Source organism: Rhinolophus ferrumequinum, chromosome 17 (genome assembly GCF_004115265.2).
Source record: "Rhinolophus ferrumequinum isolate MPI-CBG mRhiFer1 chromosome 17, mRhiFer1_v1.p, whole genome shotgun sequence".
Classification (NCBI taxonomy): Eukaryota; Metazoa; Chordata; class Mammalia; order Chiroptera; family Rhinolophidae; genus Rhinolophus; species Rhinolophus ferrumequinum.
In genome coordinates, this window is record NC_046300.1 from 29,920,181 (window position 1) to 29,939,384 (window position 19,204).

The 19,204-nt window shown below is 40.2% G+C and overlaps 1 protein-coding gene across 8 annotated transcripts in view; it reads left to right on the forward strand.

Moving 5' to 3' along the window:
* TBC1D5 (TBC1 domain family member 5) overlaps positions 1 to 19,204 on the forward strand; it is a 510,030-nt gene that overhangs the window by 474,537 nt on the left and 16,289 nt on the right. For all 8 annotated transcript variants that reach the window (XM_033133071.1, XM_033133070.1, XM_033133068.1 and 5 more), the window contains one exon: positions 11,614 to 11,713. In XM_033133071.1, the coding sequence (XP_032988962.1) occupies positions 11,614 to 11,713 (100 nt within the window). The remainder of the gene's footprint in view (positions 1 to 11,613; positions 11,714 to 19,204) is intronic.

Consider the following 19,204-nt stretch of genomic DNA (forward strand, 5'->3'; position numbering starts at 1 on the left):
AACGTGGTTTATATTTTCACAAAAACCATCATGCTGTGCAAAATCATGCATTGAAAACCACAGGGCTCATGGGAAAGGTGGAATTGGGAACAACACTCAAAAACTTCATCAATTACATGTAAAACAAGGTAGGAACCTAAGAAAAGTAGTAGCATGGTTTCACACATGTTAAATGAGTAAGAAATAAATCGTATGATAAATATGACTCTACCTTGATAAAGCCCTGAAGCTTGGTTGAGGAAGTGGTCATTTGAAGGGTTGGAGCTTGTGAGTTACCCCATAAAGTAGTGGACGGAGAATTATCTAGAATCTGACAGCTTGGCAGCCCATCACACACTGAGCTCAGATGGCGGGCAGGTCCCAGAGGTGTGTGCATGTATGTGTTTGTGTATTCCTCTAAGTCTGGGTTCAGCTACGTGCAGGTTTTCTGCATTCACCTAGTGTTTCTTATGGATGAAATTGTACATAAGCAAACATGAAATTCATGTTGTGCTCAATTGCCCCCTAATTTGTCAGTCTTCTCGGAACAAACTCATATTTTTAAAAGAAGCATTGTAACACAACTGTCTCTGCTCTGGGTTTGACATGCAGCTTCTGAAGTTGGAGGGTTGGGGGAATGAGGATAGAGAATTATACTTTCTCTGTTAATGTTTTTGTTCTCAGTTCAGTAACTAACAGTACCATGTTAATTATAAATTTTAGAATAAAGCCATTTTATTAATGGTCTCATACCTCCAAACTATTTCATAATGCCAGCTTGCTCTCTGAATGTCTGACTTGGTGTCCGACTCCCTCCCCCAGAATTCTGCAGTAGTGCTTTCCCTAGGATAAATCTCGAGCTTTTATGGCACAGCCTGCAGGGCCCTCGACGATCTCACCCTGTCCAGCCTGTCATCAGTCCTCCTTCCAGTTCCTCTCCAACCCTCCAGGAATGCAGCAGCTCTTTCCGTTCCTTCAAACCAGGCGTGCTGTCTCACAGCTGTGTCATTTTGCCTCACTGTCTCTTCTGACCAAAAGGTTCGTGTGGCCACAAGACTCACAGAGTTCCTTCCAGTCTCAGCCCCAGCACCTTGTGTCCCATGGAGCCTTCCCTGCCACCCTCTGGAAGCTAAGTACTTTCAGGAGGAGCTGTGGCCTTGGTGAAGCTGCAGATCCCAGCGTCCCTCCCCAAACCTACAGAAGCAGCATGTTGAGATGGGGGATGTCTTAGATTGTCTATAAATGTGTCCTTTGCTTTGCCTGTCACAGAACTGCTTGTATTCGGTTAAAAGACTTGCAAACGCTTGTCACTGTCACAGTATCTCCTGTGGCAGTATTCTGTCTGGCACACGGTAAACAGAATGAATGAATGCTGTTGAAGGGTTTGTGTGCTGTGCAAGGAGTCAGGTGTATTAAGCTTTACTCTGGCCTTCTCTAGGGCCTGAAAAGTCACCTCGTTTCCCACTGGCATTCACCAGCCACATATAAAAGCTAATAGAAATTGTTGATACATAGTGAGAAATGAGCTTTCTATAAATTAGCCTAAGGAGTGAATTAACAAAAGTGTTATACGCATGCAAATAAACCAGGTAATTCACAGAATTATTTATCACTTTTTTTTTTCTTTCCAGAAGTCTCAGAATTGATAGTGTTTTGTTCATCAAAGCTGTTCCAACACTTGGTTTCCTTTACGAATTGTAACTTAAATTTCTTAAACCATGCTTGATCTTCGGTTTGGATTTGCTGTAGGGTGCCTTTTTTTTTTTCTCTAATGGGACATCGTGGGGTCGGTCAGCTCAGAGAATGGCGGTACAAGGGTGCACATTTCATCCTCACACGGGTCAGTGACCCTTGTCATAAGAGAAACAACATTGGCCCTTGTATCTGGGTCCGCCATGGTGCCCGTGCCTACGTTTGGTGCCAGAAACAGCAAAGGAAAGCACACAGATGGTTCAGCCCAGCCAGCAACACAATGAGAAACTCAGCTGGAGGCCCTGGTACTGGGGGAATGGTTTCCTCGGTTGGCCTGATCATGTGTAAGTGGAGAGGGAAAAACCCTTGTTCACTGAAGTAACATCTGTGCTAATTGGCCTGGTGGAGGAGAGAGCTGTTCTCATTTATAAAAGATGGGTCCGGTTGCTTAATTATAAAATGCTACATGGAGGTGATAGCCTAAAAGTCCAAACGATGGGGACACAAATGCTATTTAATTAGCTTCCCAAACACAGTGCCTACTAGGAGGGACTTTTTTTTCCAGTTAAAATGTTCAAAAGACAGGCAAAGTGCCTTCAACAACTATGCTTCACATTTTTATACCTTTTGAATTTTTAAAGGCTAGGAAGTTCCGAAGACATACCATATGCATATAATTATTTATTTATTAGGTTGGGCAAAAGTAATTTCAGTTTTTGCAATTATTTTTAACCTTTTAAACCACAGTTACTTTTGCATCAACCTAATAAAAGAGCAGTTATAGGATTCTTGGAAATAAGGTTTGTAACTATGCAAGTAAGGTTTTTTATTCTTTCTCAGGTGACACATATACGAGGTTTTCTAGTTAAATATTTTATTTTCATTTCCAGTATATTTATTTCAAGATTGTAAGCTTATTCAGTTTACTTTAGAATTTGTAGCACATGATCCTATTTTTTTGACACCATTCTTTTCTGTTTATTTATTGTCTTTTGTAAACAATATCTACAAAGGCAAAGTTACATTAAAATGGTTCACAGTGTTGAAAGGGCAGTAGTCATAAAAGCATGTTTGTAAAGGCTAAAAGTATTTAACACATTATTATTATGAAAATATCTTCAGGAAATAGATTAATTTAAATATCATGGATTATGGAAGTATTCTGCTATTTTCTTTTTATTGCATTCATGTTTGAAAAGCATCTTTTATTCTCTGACACTTACACACAGCCTCTTTATCAAAATTACAGAAGAGAGCATGCATAATCCAACAAAATTAATTTATATTTGACTTCAAAATAAGCACTTCTGTTTGTAGAAGAATGAATTGATACCTAATAGTCTAAGAATTAGTTCTAAATAGATAATGAAGCCGCTCTGTACAGCACTGATTGAGGAAGGTTGGAAAGCTATCTTGGAAACCTTTCACCCTGCTTCTCTCCTCTCTACATCCTACTCCATGTTGAGAGGAGGTCTTTTGAACTGTTACAAAATATGCATGTAACCATGCAGCCATCTGTTAGAACTGCCTTAGAGCAAGGAAATAGTGAGGTGTTTCATCACCTTTCCAAAGGGAGTGGAAGGTGTTTTCAGAAGTAAATAGGAGGGCAGGAGATGGGTCATCTAAATCTTTGCTGTTCAAAGTGTGGCCCATGGATAATCCTCCCCTGGGACCTTGTTAGAAATGCAGAATCTCAGGCCCCACCCCAGACCTGCTAACTAGACTCTGCATTTAACAATAACATTCCCCAGGAGATTTTTATGCATATTAAAAATTGAAAAGAATTAGTCTAAGTAAGATTAATTGAATACCAAATCAGAAATGAGATTTTCTGTAGATAAAGCCAGCTTCAAATATATTCCAGTGTGAACATGTTAGCCTTGTGGATGATGGCTAAGTGCTAATGGTTACAGAACACTTTCTTTGTGGGTCATGTGTTCTAAGCATTCTACATGTATTAGATTAGTCCTTTAATCCTCAAAGGACTCTTGAGGTCGGTGCTATAATTACCTCCCATTTTACAGATGTGAGAACTGAGGCATAGAAGGGCCATGGCTAAGTCCATGCACCAAAAAAAAAAAAAAAAAAGGTACTACTCAAGAGTAGACAATGGGAAATTTCTGCCTTATCAGGTAGAGGCAAAAGAATAAAATGGGGGAAGAAACTAAGAACTTTTTTTACTCCCTCCATAAAAATTATGAGAGGGAACTGAATAAGAGGAAATTTCTTTCTCTTAAGTTTGTGACCCTTACATGTTCTATTTTTAAATATCATTTATAATCCATATCTCATATGTCCCACCCACAGCGAGCATGTGAGCTGAATTATTTTAACCTGACCTCAAAAAGATGTTTGGAACTCTTTCACATGTAAAGCAATGAAGTGCCTGTGGATTTGATATGTAATTGGTCAATTCTACGGATTTGCTAAAAATCAAATTGCAATTTGGTAGAGAAAATTTTTGCATGGAGAAATAAGTTTCTCCCTATACTTCATCTGGTGGCTCTGCCCTCTAGCTCTTCCTGGGCTGCTGCGGGGAAGGAGTTGGGAGGGTGTCCATCTGGGAGGGCCGGCCAGCTGAGGCAGGATGACCAGTAGGGGCTGGACTGGCAAAAGCCTGGCTCACATCTCATGTCGCCATTCTGATTTTAAGACAGGCAGTTTTTAACTTTATAATATAATTATAAGGAGGAGTATTCTTTTTATTTTGGTAAAATAGACAAAGTTTACCACCTTAACCACTTTTATGTTTATAGTTCATTCACGCTAAATACTTTCATAATGTTGTGCATCCATCTCTATAACTCTTTTTATCTTGTAAAACTTAAACGATATACCCATTCTGCAATAACCTTGTTTTTCCCACACCACCCTGCCCCTGTCAACCATTGTTCTACTTTGTGTCTGTATAATTATGACTACTCTATATACCTCTTATAAATAAAATTATACAGTCTTTTCTGTGACTGGCTTATTTCACTTAGCATAATGTCCTCAAGTTTCATCCATGTTGTATCAGGTGTCAATTTCCTTCCTTTTTTAAGGCTGACTAATATTCCATTATATGTATAGACCACATTTTGCTCACCTATGCATCTGCTGATGGACACTTGGGTTGCTTCCATGTTTCAGCTATTGTTGATAATGCTGCTATGAACATGGATGTACAGATATCTCTTAAAGACTCTGCTTTTAATTATTTTCAGGATATACCTAGAAGTGGAATTGCTGGATGATGCAATAATTCTATTTTTAATTTTTTGAGGAACATTTTCTATTTTCCGCAGCAGCTGTACTATTTTATATTCCCACCAACAGTGCTCAAGGGTTCCAATTTCTCCACATCCTCACCAACATTTGTTCTTTTCTGGTTTTGTTTTGTTTGTGTATTTTTAGTTTCAGGTGTACAAAACAACATAATGATTAGACATTTATACCCCTCACAAAGTGATAACCCGCTCCCCCAATCTACTACCCCTCTGATATCATACATAACTGTTACAATTCCATTGACTATTTTCGCTATGCTGTACTCCACATCCCGTGACTATTTTCATAATTGGCAGTTTGTACTTAATCCGTTTCACCTTTTTCACCCATCCTCCCAACCTCCCTCCCATCTGGTGACTATCAGTTTGTTCTGACAGAATCATTCTTCACCTACTACTTTGTAACTTATTTCCCCAGTTAGTATATAATGAGTTATTGTTAAATGTTCTCACATGCGAACATTTTAAAAAGTTGCCTAATATTCTGTTGAACATTTATTAAGTGTTTACCTTATGCAAAGTACTTCACCTGGAACATCTCACGTAATCTAATTCTCCAGCAATCATACGAAGTAGGGATTATTATTATTATCCCCATTTTATAGACAGGACACTGAGGCTCAGAGAGCTTTGCTGCCTGGTCAGGGTAACAGAGTTGGGACGTGCTGGCGCCGTGTACACTGATTCTGGGGCTTCTGACCCTATTCCACTTGCTCCTCAGCATGGTTGTACTGCTTCACACACTCATACCACTTATTTTTATACTCCTGAAGAGTCTTCTCTGTCTTCTTCTTCCGTTTTTCTCTGGTGGTGTCTTCCTCTGCTGGCACCAGATGCTCTGGCTTGGTTTTCGTCCACACCATGTGTGTGTGTTGCCCTTGTGGGCACCACAGCTTCCTCAGAACATCCATGGCCTTTCCACTTTTTTTTCCTCGAGACTTTCCGTTTCCTTCACTTCCCACTTCTTGTTCACCCATCTGCTCGAAAAAGACGGGGTGTCTTTCCTGTCTTCTGGTTTCTATTACGAGCCTGTTCCTACTGCCTGCAGTAGATGTCGGTTCTCTTGTCTGCGTCTCTCGTGATCTGAAGACACTTACTTGGAAGCTAAGCAGAACTGCACCCTCGTGCTCTTCCTGCCCCACTTTCTCCCAAACCAAGGACCTGGGGTTTTACTTACTCCATGGACAGCGACAGTGCTGCAGCTCTTACTGTCGTTACGATCATGGTGCCTGTCAGGGGCAGTGGCCATCACAGTCTATACATCAGACCCCAGCCCCCAAAACATAATTATCTGAGCTAAAAATGTAATGAATGGGATTGAAAGGGAAGGGAAGGGAAGCCTTTCTGCCAGACCTCAGCTTCTGCTATTCATGCTCTGGCTTTGACCATGTCACACCCTTTTCTGACTCCACTTCTTTGTTTACTGGCTCCTTGCCTCCTAAAACATCATTTATCCATCATTTCTTCTGGGCCAAATCCCTCTTCTTTAAGACCCATCAAAAATGATGCCTCTTCCAGAAAAATCTGCTTTCATTTCCACCCCTCTGTATTAGAAGTCATCTGCCCTCCCCAGAATTGTGCAGGCTCCTTTTTCATATCTTGTGCAGAACTTACCCTACTCTTCTCTTGGCTTTATGTACAGGTCTTACTTACCTCCTTCTAAATTTATAGAGGTCAAAATTCATGCCTCATTCATTATTGTATTTCCCCACAAGGCCTAACACAATATAAATTAACATATTGAGTAAATTAATGAATAAGTGAATAAATAATAAACTATAAAAGCTTGTTCTATTAACCAAGAAATAGCAGAAAACCATGGAAGAATTTAACAGAATTGATATATAAAATCTATATATTATAAAATCATTTAAACAACTGAGATGTATAACATTTGAGTAGAAGTGTAATGATGCATCAGCTATTTGGGGGTGAATGGTGGTGGAAACACCACTTTTTAAAAAGCAAATTCAAAAAACACATTTCTTGAGATAGAGTCTAAACGAAAATTATTCAGTGAACAACAAAACAGAATTCAGCCAGTTATACCTGAATTTTTTTGAAGGAAAACAATTTAGTAAGCAATTTGGGGTTAGAACCTAACATTGCCATTGGTGAATCTCTCTTAAAGGAAACTGAGATACGAGATTAAACATTGAAAGGACCATAGTAATTAAGCCTAAGAACTAATGTGTACACGAGGAAGAAATGGGAGTAGGGAGCCAAGGGACTTGGGTTCTCAAATAGCTGTCTAAAGCTTGCATACACTTCCAGAGAATTGGGCTTACAAAGGAGACCACGTTTTATGTAGCAGATAATGAGAGAATCTGCGTCATAGGTTTGTTGTGAGGAGTAAATGAGTTAGTGCATGCAGAACTCAGTGTCTGAAATGTTGTAATCACTATAGAAGGGTTAGATGCTAGGTGTTCTTCTCTCCTCATTTTCTGGTCCTTCCCTAGAGGACTGTCAGGTACAGTTGGTGATGTGTTGCACACAGTCGTCTGCATGTGACCCTTCATCATTTTTCATCAGTGTCTTGCCTTGCACATCAATTTGCTATCCAGAACTTAAGACAGTGATGGGCTCGAAAGCCCTAATTAATCTTTCTGGGCTAAGCCACATAGAGGTTTTTAAACCGGAAGCCAGTGTTTTCCAACAGTGAATCGTAAAACCCTGTACTTAAAATGCATTTCACTGTTTTGACCTGATGATTAATTTTTAAAAAAATAAATAAATATTTTTACCGAGTACCAACTCTGTGCCAGATACTCTCCATCTCAGTTTGTTCTTCCCACAATCCTGCTGGGTGGAGGCGAGGGGACCAAGATATTGAGGAACTTGTCCAAGATTATATAGCTAGTAACTGGCAGAAAGTGCATTTGAACCCAGGTGTGTTTGCTCCAGAATTCCATCGTGCTCCACCATAGTCCTTCATGGAATGGAAGGCAGAGCATAACTGCAAAAGTAAATACAGTTAGTCCTCACTTAGCGTCCTCAGTAGGTTCTGTAACTTTAAGTGAAACAACGTATAACACAACCAATTTTACCGTAGGGTAATTGATAAAAACAAGAGTTCCAATGGCATCTCATCAACTTTATAACGAAAAGACACTATTTGAGGACCTGCTGTATAATAAACATTTCTCTTCGGTGTCTTATTTATACATAAAAATTACACTAACTGGTTGCTTTCATAAAACCTCAAGGCAATTAGCCAAGTATTTGTGTTTGATTACAGAGGACCAATTTAATGAAAACAAACAACTAAAGCTGTCAGTGTTTAAAGAATGTTCCTTGGAAAGAGTGTGGAGTAAGAGAAGCTAAGATAGAAATGTGAAGTCACTTCCCACAATTTTAGAAGCTTGATTCTTGCCTCTCTCTTTTATCTATAATTATATAATATAGTGAAGAATAAATGACAGCCACCCTTTGCCTCCAAGTGATTCCACTTCTATTTATAAAGTCTGAGTGATAGTTGAAAGGTTTAAGAATGTTTTAAGATTAAGCAAACTCAAAAGGGATAATACACCGGATTTCTAACTTCCAAATGGAAGGAGTTCTTGGGCTCCTCAACCTGTTTTAACCATATGCTCTTCGTATCTTATATAGTTGGGTCTTTGTGTGAACTTTCCTATGAAAAAAAGGTTTAAACGAATGAAAGTTGTCATTTTCTACAGTATAGATTCCATTTGCATTGAGGTTTACTTGGGATTTAAGCAAGCAAGATGCTCTCCACGTGCCACCAGAGCCCTAAGCAAAACTGCAGACTTGGAAAACTGTTTTACATTTCCACACGCTCTGGGCTGCTGTGGTCTCAGGGCTGCCCTATACACTTGTGCAAATTTTGCACTGCACAATTTAGAGGGCACCAATTCCATCACATTTTTATTACAATAACATCCCTGGTAGCACAATAAAGTGTTCTGAGGAAGAGACCCCCTCTGAGCTACATAATTCCCTGCAGCTGTCCGACACCTCACCACCGGGCCTGGCCTGTCTCCTCTAAAGAGTCTCCTCTGAAGCTCTTCTTCCCTCCCAGCTTTTAAAATGAAAATAAACTGGATAAAATAAATGCAGTTAGGTAGGAATAACTGCTGGGGATTAAGGTTCCCAAGGGCCTTTACATTTTAAAAGAAGTGATGGCTTAATCCAAATTAATATATAGAGTAAATAGAGAAGATGTTTTGAAACCAGGAAGCAGTGCGTTCCTTTGTCTACTCTGGGTTGTCAGCACCCCAACTGGTAATCCCATGCAAGGAAAAACTCAGGCCGCAGCTGAGCCCCCTTCTTTTAACTAACTGTCAAGCTCTCACCTCAGTACAGTTCTAGACTCATCCAGTTGGGTTTGTGTCTGTAACACATTGAAACGGTGACTTGCTCAGTAGAAGGCACAGGAGGCAGGGACCAGGATTCCCAGAGCAATTATTCTTATTTAATTAAAAGATTTTCATGTACTCTCTCTCATATTCTAGTAATTTATATAACTTTCTTATTCCAACTACAAGTTTGTAAGCTCCTGGAGAGCAAAGCATCTGACTTGTACCTTTTCCTGAGAGTGCTGAATTTAAGCCCGTGTTGGGTAGAGGGTTACTTAAAGTTACATGGTTTACAAATGGCAGGATCAGAAATAGAACTCAAATTTCCCTATGCCATATACCAACCTAGTGTTCTTGCCATTCTACCACTGTTTCAGTCCATCTGTTGCTGCATAACAAAGTACTCCAAAAGTCCACCCCTTAAAACAACAACACTGTTCTTTCTCATAGGTTTATGGGTCAGGCATTCGGAAGCTTTGGTTGGGCTGTTCTAAAGCTCCACTAGATGTTGACTGGGTCACTCACTTGGCTGGCTTCAGATGGCTTGGGCCGAAAGGTCCAGTAAGACTTCATTCGTATGTCTCAAACCTCAGTGCTTCTCCTGTGGCTTCTTCCACATTTTCTCTCCTCTCTTTCAGTATTCCAGCCTGAACTTCTCTACAACATGGTAGCTATCTGTCTTCCTCTAGTGCAAGTAAGAAGTAAGCAAGAGTTGGCAGGCCTTTTACACTAGCCCAAAGCTGACAGTTTGACTTCTGCTGCCTTCTCTGGATCAATGCAAGTCAAAGGCCAATCCGGATTCAAGAGGGAGGAAGTAGATTTTACCTCTTGATGAGTGGAACAGCATGTACATGAGGGAAACAATTGATGGTCGCCATCTTTGGAGACTAACCACAGCCATAGTTCACCAACATGTAGTCTTCTTTCTCTGATTCTTACAGTGTCTTTATGGGAAAGGGAAACTCAAGCCTGTGCAGAAAAAAAGGGGGGAAAAGAAGAAAAATACCCTGAAACACCCCATCCTTTTCCACCTTAAAGCCCAGACGAAGAGTTGGGAAGGTGGTACCACCTACCCAGCAGCCCCTGTAATCATTCCTTGGCTGAGCTGCTTCTGGTTGCATTTGTCTTTATTTGAGTATCAAAGGAGAGGCGGCTATACTTTGTGGGATATGTAAAGAACATGGTTAGTGCTTGTGTAATCCTACAGTGGGCACTTGACAATAATTTGTTTTTAGAGCTACTGCTATGTCTGTTTTCTGTGTCAAGCATTTAAATGCATATTCCTAAGGGCTCATTTCTCCACGCTGCAGTTGGAAACAGTACTTTCCAGTACTGCATATGTGTGTTGCTAAAATGGAATACACCTACAAGTAACCTTTTCAACTGTTAATTTCCATCTATAAGTCAAATTATACTCATTCTCTAAGGAAAAGCATATCTTGGTAGGTTTCTCCTCCCTTCTTATTAATGACACAAGATTTTTATGTGAAAGGACAAGTATCAAAAACTGAAAAAAGAATTTTCTAGCCTATTCCAGCTCTGACAACATCTTTTCTTTGTATTCTCACTAACTTGGTTTAAAATATCCTACCTAATGAGTATTATTCTCTTTCTCTGAGAAAAACTCCCTTAATCTTTCTAATTTCCTTGGGAAATTTTTTGCGTATATTATTTTTTCCTTAAAAAAAAACAAAACAGGCTTTATCCTTTTGTTACAGTTAGATTGCCTTTTACCATTTAGATAATTACTCAACCCAGAGTATTTTTCCTAGAAACAATCAAATAAATAAAATGCTCTAGTGTCATATCAAGAGAGGAAATGTAAGAGAAGCTATTTATAGACTGCAGGAGCAAAACTTTTCCAAGTGCTTTGGGGAATCTCACTTTTTAAGAGATTATCATTATCATAGTCTGGAAAGTGGTAAGATTTGTCTTATACAAATGGAAATCTTTGGTTTCCCAAATGTGTGTGAGAGAAAAATGTAATTTTTTGTAGCAGCTGCCTAGGGAGTATGGTTCACTGAAATCCAATTTACTCTCCCAATTTGTGTGGCTCAATAGTTACTGAAGATATTTTATGTACTTTTTTTATACAAGGTTGTATGTATAAACATTTACACATGGCGCAAAGCTAGCACTCAGGAAAAGTCCAGATTTTTTTAAACCTCCATTTTACCCTTTCTCTATTTTATTAGCAGTGGCGGTGGTGGGTTTGGGCTTATTTGCTGTTTTCTTTTGTTTTATCTTGGACTGAAAAGACATTGTGCCTCTTTAAAATAATCCATATCATTTAAAGAACTTTGGGGATTTTATTTTATTTTTTTTAAATGTCTGTATCTTTATCCCCTTCATTTTAGGAAGAAGAATTAGAAGCCCAAATTTCCTTCCTTCAGGGACAGTTGAATGACCTGGACGCCATGTGCAAATACTGTGCGAAGGTGATGGACACTCATCTTGGTGAGTGGACTACTTTGACCCTGGGAATAATGGTGGTCATCACAGTGATAGCCAGCAGACCCTGTGGTAGTAATTCCAGCATGTAATCCTCACATGGGGAAAAGAAGAAAAGTACCCTGAAACACCCCATCCTTTTGGTAGAAATAGTCACTATCCCCATTGTATAGATGAAGAAACTGAAACACGAAATTAACACATTTTCCAAGGTTATATCTCTATTAACTAGAGTAGAAATTCAAAATCAAGCCATCTGACTATGGCTTTCAACTCTTAACTGCTACACTTCCTTTGAAAGTATCTATCTTCCTCAAACCAAAATAAAATATTGAGCTTTCAAGATCAAACAGTCAACTCTACTAGTGTGCCAAAACTGGCTATAATCACTAACTAATATGATTATTATTTTGACAGGGCTTGCTTTATTTTTTTAAACGTATATATGTTTTTAACCGCCTACCTGAAATGCATGTCAGGATCACGTAACCACCTTTCCTTACTTCTGCCTGTGCTTATATTCTAAGAAATGTCCTAGTTTGAAGTTCAGTTTACATGTGAGCCATACATATGTCATATTAGACTCTTCTGGCAACGCTTTCTCTACATTTGTGGAAGTTCTGTATTTTGTATTGGAAACGGTGTCTGCTGAATATGTAAGTATTACTTCAGTAACTCCATGCTGCTTGCAAAAGCGTTTATAATACATACTGTTATTATTTTTCAGCCCACTTATGGACATCCTTTCTCCACTCTGCAGTGTCTGTAGTTTGGGAACAAATTAGGAAAACAAGAATTGAACTCTAATGGAAATGGCCAATATGCAGCTCTGTGAGTGTGGAGAAATGGCAATACCAAGTATTCTAAGAAATCAGGATGCATCCACCTATGAGGGGAAACCAAAGAGAATCCACCAAGGCCCCTTCCTACTGGCAGGGGCCCTGAGAGTGGCCCAACCCTAGGGCTGTCTCTGAAGGTCAGCTCTCTGCCTTGGACTCCATCAGTCTCTCAGCCTGTGAGGTTATGAGTCCATTGCATATGGCCAGAATGGCTGTCATTTGGGTGTTGCCTAAACCATCCTTGCCTTTAGCAAGTAATAAATGTTCTCTTACGGATTTCAAGAGATGCTTAGCTAGATGGCTGGCTGCCTACCAGTAGTATCTTATTAGCCAGCTGGCTGGGCCCTATTTTGTTCTCAGCCTTATCTCTACTCTCTGGGCCTCTCCTTCAGAGAAAGGGTTCAAGAGGAGGAAACAGCAGGAGAAAGCCTGGTACGTGATCAAAAGTGTAGCATCTCTCATCACAGCAAGAAACATTACCCCTGTGACATCTGACTCTATCCCTTCAAAACTATGTTTATGCTGCTTTATGATCATTTTTATATGGAACTAAGTTTACATGAATCTCATAGCATTACACTTTAAAATGCTTCAAAAAGAAGTAATGAAGAGATAGTTTATATATAAATGATTAATATAATTTTAATTAATTTTAAAGAGTGTGTGTGTGTACACATGTGTGTTTTTTTGGGGGGAGGGGTTCTTTTGTTTTGCTTCTCTGCCTACATGGGGACCTTTGCATTACTTGGTTTGAGTTTTTACCAAAGTAGGAAAACAAAGAAGTGACTGAGAGAAAGATTTACTGGAACTCTAGAAAATCCGTTAGGAAATTTCCAAGTTGTTTGGTCCACATGGCAACTTTTAAGACAGCTTTACTTAAGCCTCAGAATTTCCCAACAGCTTTTGTTCTGATTTTGGTCTTCTAGTGAGCACTAAAGGAGCATTCTCTCACTGCATGGGAGGGGAAACACTTTAATTTAAAAAAAAAAAAAAAAAACAGCCCATACCAGCTGTGAGTTTTCAGCTAACCGCAAAACTAGATTTGTTTTTGTGTGTACGTTTCACTTTCAGCCAGAATCCCTTCACATAGCTGTTGACTTCTTTTTGGCATATAAATAGCGTGACTGCATTTTTAAAGTGGGGTTGAGGGATGCTACAAAGAATTCCTGGCCCCAAGGTCCACAGATGCATTTCAGTTCATCTGCATATTATAGAATTGGTTTATTAATGGGTGTTCCTGTGTTGTAGGCAATTTTGAGTCTAAGCAAATATTTTAGGAAAACATAAAGATTAAATAAGGCGAAGCTTTTGATTTACTTTTGATTTATTATATTCCCTTTAAAAATGACTTTAATACCCTAGTATTTTTCCATATGTTGTTTTCTATTTTTCTTGATTATTAAAATATTATGAAATTGGAGCAACTGAAATATCCATTAGAAAGTGATTGAGTATAATATTGTAATGCAATCTTTATAAAGATTAAAATACTTATTTTGTTAACATAAGATGTTCATGATATATTAAGTGAATAAAGCAGGTGCAGAATAGTGTATATTGATGTGAAAATGACTGTTACCAGTGGTTGCCTGGGTGAGAGGAAGTTTATAGAGGGACTTTCCAAGGGACCTAATCTTCTATGCTTGGGAAATGCAAGACAGTCCGTGAAAATCTGTAGGTGGTTTAAGTGCATGTAACTAGCACCTGGGAGTGAAGCTTTACACTGCAGGCCAGAGTCAGCTGTCAAGAGTGGCTGGAGTGATATCTGAGAAAGAGGGACCCATATGGCATCAAACAGACAAAGTTATAACCAGGCTCTATCACTCCTTAGTCCTGCCAGATTATGATTGTGTCCTCTGATATAATTTGGAGATAAAATTATCTATCTTGCCAGTTTGTTGCCAAGATAATGTATGTTTCAAGCCCAGCACAAGGCATGGCCCAGAGTGAGGATTCAACGCAAATCCTCCCTTCTTTTCCCTTTACTCTGAACTGTCCCATCTCAGGAAGATCCTAAGAGACTCATCCAGCCCGTGACCAAAGAGCTGAGTGGTGACTCGTCTAGGGCCCCATACCTAGTTAATGGAAGAGCTGGGACCAGTGCCACATTTCCCAACACCTCACTGAATATCCCTTTATCAAAGGATGTAGAAAGCTGGTAGCATTTGGATGTGTTGGTTCTGAGGTTGTGTGTGTGTGGTCTTTGAACAAGAGTAGCTTGCACTGTGTAGCTGATGTGAGCATGGCTGGGCCTCCGTCATACCCTGGGCCGCAATGGGAGCTGTGAGTGCTGCCTCAGAAACTTCTCCCAGGACATACTTCTCTGCAACCTTTCCTAACGTGAATCGTTTTCACCAAGTTCCTTTCATTTCAAGAGAATTCCATTATTACTGTACATTTTTATCATTGGACATGTAGTAATATCTTAAAATGTCAAGTACCGCTTAAGGCTATTATTATAAGTGATAGAACAAATAGAGAGAAAAGCTTCTCAGTTAAAAATTATATAAAGGCATTTGTTCAACTGGTCCTTTAATTATAGAGGCAATAAAATTGATAGGTTAGCAGTATTTCCTTATGGATCTGGAACCCAAAACAGAGAGAGTATTTGTTTTATCAAAACTCGACCGCAATTCTAACTTTATTACCTCCACAGAATTGAACTATTTGAAGTCAAAGATTTAGAGACAGGAATTAAAAATATTAATAAGTTTTATTAAATCTGAACTTTTCCTGTCAACTTCAGAGGACTTTTTTTATGTGTTCATTTTTCTGTTGCTATAGTTACTCCCCTTCCTGTCATCCTGACAGTTGAGTTGAAAGCCATCAGCAGTCCTGTGTTAACCCTGAGCTTGCGCTCAGGCTATTTTTAGATTTGCTGTACTTCACATGTAACTGCACGTGGGTGAGCAGGTCTTCTCTGATCTGTGAGCAGCTGGGCTAAGCTGCCAGCTGTTTACAGGAGTATGAGCTGCTCGCCCTACTGGCCTCTAATGCCCACACCTGCCTGCTCCCAGGAGAGGTATTTCCATCATTTGTTTCGTATTTAGATGCAGGTTTCCAGCAGCTTGCCCTCCATGGGTGGTACATACAAACAATGGGAGGGTTCAATGAAATGAATTCAGAGAAATTACATTTTCCATGCTCTTGCTGAGAGTATGGTAGCTCAGAGGATCTTAGAATGTTAAAAATGTGGAAGCCCTAACAGCTCTCTCAGCTGCTCTTCATTTCACAGGTAAGGAAACCAAGACCTGGGAAGGGTGAGTGACACACAGCTAGCTGGCACCAGGAGTCCAGACCCAAATCCAGTCCTTGGTTTCTCTTTCACTGATGCTTCTCCTGAGGCCACACTTGAATCAGTAGTTGGATTTCAGATCTTCTGCTGTTTTATTGCACACAGCATTACTGATTTTACACTTGTCATAATATTTATGCAAGAATTAGCTGTCAAAGGAGGCCAGTTTTGAAAATTAGTTTATTTGCCTCTGCAAGAACTTTACAAATCCGATTTTCTCATGTTTATAAAAACAACTTTCAATGGACGTCTTTCAATGGAAATGTTCAGTAAGGCAATTAACTAATGACATTTGAAAAACTGAGAGAGAAAATGTGATCACCAGACAGCTTTCTCTCCGTCAACCATGCTGTGATAAAAGCTTTTCATAATTATTTTAAGACTTTTAAGTACTGCATTTAATTGTGGGCAGCAGAGTCCTCTAGAGGAGGAACACACACACTTCGACGGAGGATCCTGTTAAAATGCAGATTCTGATTCAGCAGGTCTGATGTGGGGCCTGGAAGTTCTGCATTTCTAACAACACCCAGTTGACCTGATGTTACTGGCCCATGACAGACTGGAAGCAGCAAGGAGCAAGAGAACTTAAAATTATTTGGGCAAAATTGAATGAATGTATTCATTCCCCCACATTCTGGCACACGTGCAGCTCAAGTCTGTAGGCAGAGCGCTCACAGCCTCCCCCAGCTCGCTAATGCGTCCTTCAGTCATCTAAAATTCGGCGTTGTTTTTTTTTTTTCAGCCTTTCTGAACTTGTTCTATTCTAGTTGAAGTCTCCCCCACCATTTCATCCCTCACCCGGTTTTATTATCAGAAGACTTGATCAGCATCAACAATTGGTCAGCGTCTTCCTTGTACCAACCCTATACCTGTTTAGAAAAACCTAGCAAAGCGTACACTCTCTTCTCCTTTTCCAGGCTAAGCTACTACAACTCTGATCGTACGACCTCAGTACAGACGCTCCACCTTACATCATTTCATTTTCATTTTCTGGCTCTCTTCCATTTCCCCACATACTTTTCCATCGGAGGAGCCCAAATGGAGTATCTTTCCCTCTTTCTCTTTTTTTAAATATAAATTCCCCAATTTTTCATCTTCCTTAAACTGCCTGGCCACGTAGCCTGTTCTCACCCCTCCATACCAGGCTGCCTCTCCGTGCTCCCCACTCCCAGCCCTCTCCAGCTAATACCCAATAGACAAAGGATGTATCTACCCCATCTCTGTGGAAACAGGCTTGCTGCCAATTGCTTGAAAGCTCACAGACTTTATGGCCACTGCAAGCATCTCAGGCTGAGCTTAAGAGCTTGTGAGTGGGGGAGGGGAAGCCCAAGGTACGGAGGCCAACGTTCATTGCCTTGGGCCCTGTTCAGATCCCCAGCTGAAGAGAGGCACTTAACTTCCACTGGATCCTTCTGTCAGCAACACTTTTATGGCCTGAAGTTCACACAAAAAGTGTATCCATCTTAAACCCAGTTCAAAGGGTCTGATTTGAATAAATGATATAATTTTACGACAATCTTAACCAAACTACTCTCCTGTCTCATTGCTCCCAAATGAGAGGGCATAATGACAAAACCCCACGATATTTCATATTAGTAAGGCCCTCACTATGTATTCTGTTTTGATTTTTTACAAGTACATATTCTGGCAGAGGCATGTAACCATTACTGGAGCCCGGAACCTTTTAAGTTTAAAAATGTTATGTCAAGTCTCTTTTTCTGGTTGACTGTAAGATGACAGCCATGTCATGAATACAATAGATTTTCCTGTAAGGAGTCATGCTTCGGTCACTCTCTGGCTGGCAGGGTGGTTAAACCCTAAGAGAATAATACACCAGACGGTAGAGATGAGTGAAGATTTGGCACTCTGTTAAGCACACTCGGTTCACTTGAGAGAACTGTTTAATGACTGTCCTTAAGTATAATGCACGCCAGTCTCACCCTTGGATTTCCCGCAGTGTTGCTGCTTTCCCAGTACTGCGTTTAGGATTTTCAGCCATGCTGGTAGCTGACTTCAAAATAAGACCCTTGGTTATATTTTCTGTGTGATGTGCTTGTTAAGAAAATACTGAGCGTGAAGGGCCTGACTCGGCCCTTGGCTCTCACTAGGCCGTCAGTGAATGCGATTTCCCTTCACCTCCCACCTCCCCTCACCGCTTCTCTCCCCGGGATCTGGGTTATCATGTCAGTGTCCCTTAGTTCTTCATCTGAGAAATACCTCACCTACATCTGTTTCTCAGGAGATAAAAATCAGACCTGGTGCTGCTGGGAAAGCCTCGCATGAGTCATTCAGCCAGCACTTAAAGTACCTGCTCTCTGATGTAAAAATAGGTTCTGGAAGAAGCCGGTTGGGGGTAGGGTGAGGTGGAGGAGTGCTAATCTAAAACTGAGCTCAGTGCATGGAAGCGGTGAGTGAAGCTTCAAAGTAGGGAGAGAGCACAAAGAGAATATATCTCATCCGAAATCCTAGAAGTGACACATAGCTTCACCTGAAGCAAACCAAAGTCCTCCCAGAGCACAGGTAATCTCAGAAGCTGGGCCAGGTAGGTTCTGAAGTAATAGGGATCTAGTGAGCAGAGTACCGCATCTGGAACTAGAAGACCTTGAGTCCAGGATTTGCCATGTAGAATTGTGCAGTTTCAGGAAACTTTTAGTCTTTGAGCCTCATCCATGAATTATAGTTCCAAAAGTAAAAAATGAAAGACCAGCAATAGATGTTGGAGAGAGTCCAACAATAGATGCTTTCAGAGGGAAGACGGTTAATGGAAAGCTGATACTTGAGAACAGTTTTAAGGTGGACTTTGGAGACAAGGAGTGGTGTGCTACCACGAGGAGAATAGGGGGCCTTTTAGAAGAGGAATGGCATTTGCAGGGACACACAGAGATATACACACCATACGTTTATTAAAGGGTGAACTTGATGCCCACAGTTTCCTGAACCTGCCTTCTGCCAATGTCTGGACAACTGGCACATGCTCTGTAAACAGAAATCCCAACAGTCCAGCCAAAGTCGATAGTGACAAATGACAGGTCTGCCCCCTTCCTTGACTAATGGCCAGCTCTGGGCATGCATGTGACCCTAGGTCAACGCTATATTTGACCTCTCTATTTTGTAACAGCCTGCATATTGCTTCTTTAGAGTCTGGTACAGTCCTTACATGAGACTGTCAGAGAGAGGTCAGGGTAGCTAAATCTGTCAGAGATGAGAGAGCCTCAGAGAGCAGAATCCACTTATCTGGGTATTTAAGATATTGGAAAAGGAAAAAAAAAACATATAAAGCAATAATAGTACTAGGCAATAAGCTAGAAGTGGACCACTTTGATTATCTTATCTAGTCTCTCCAAAACAACCCTCAGAGATAGG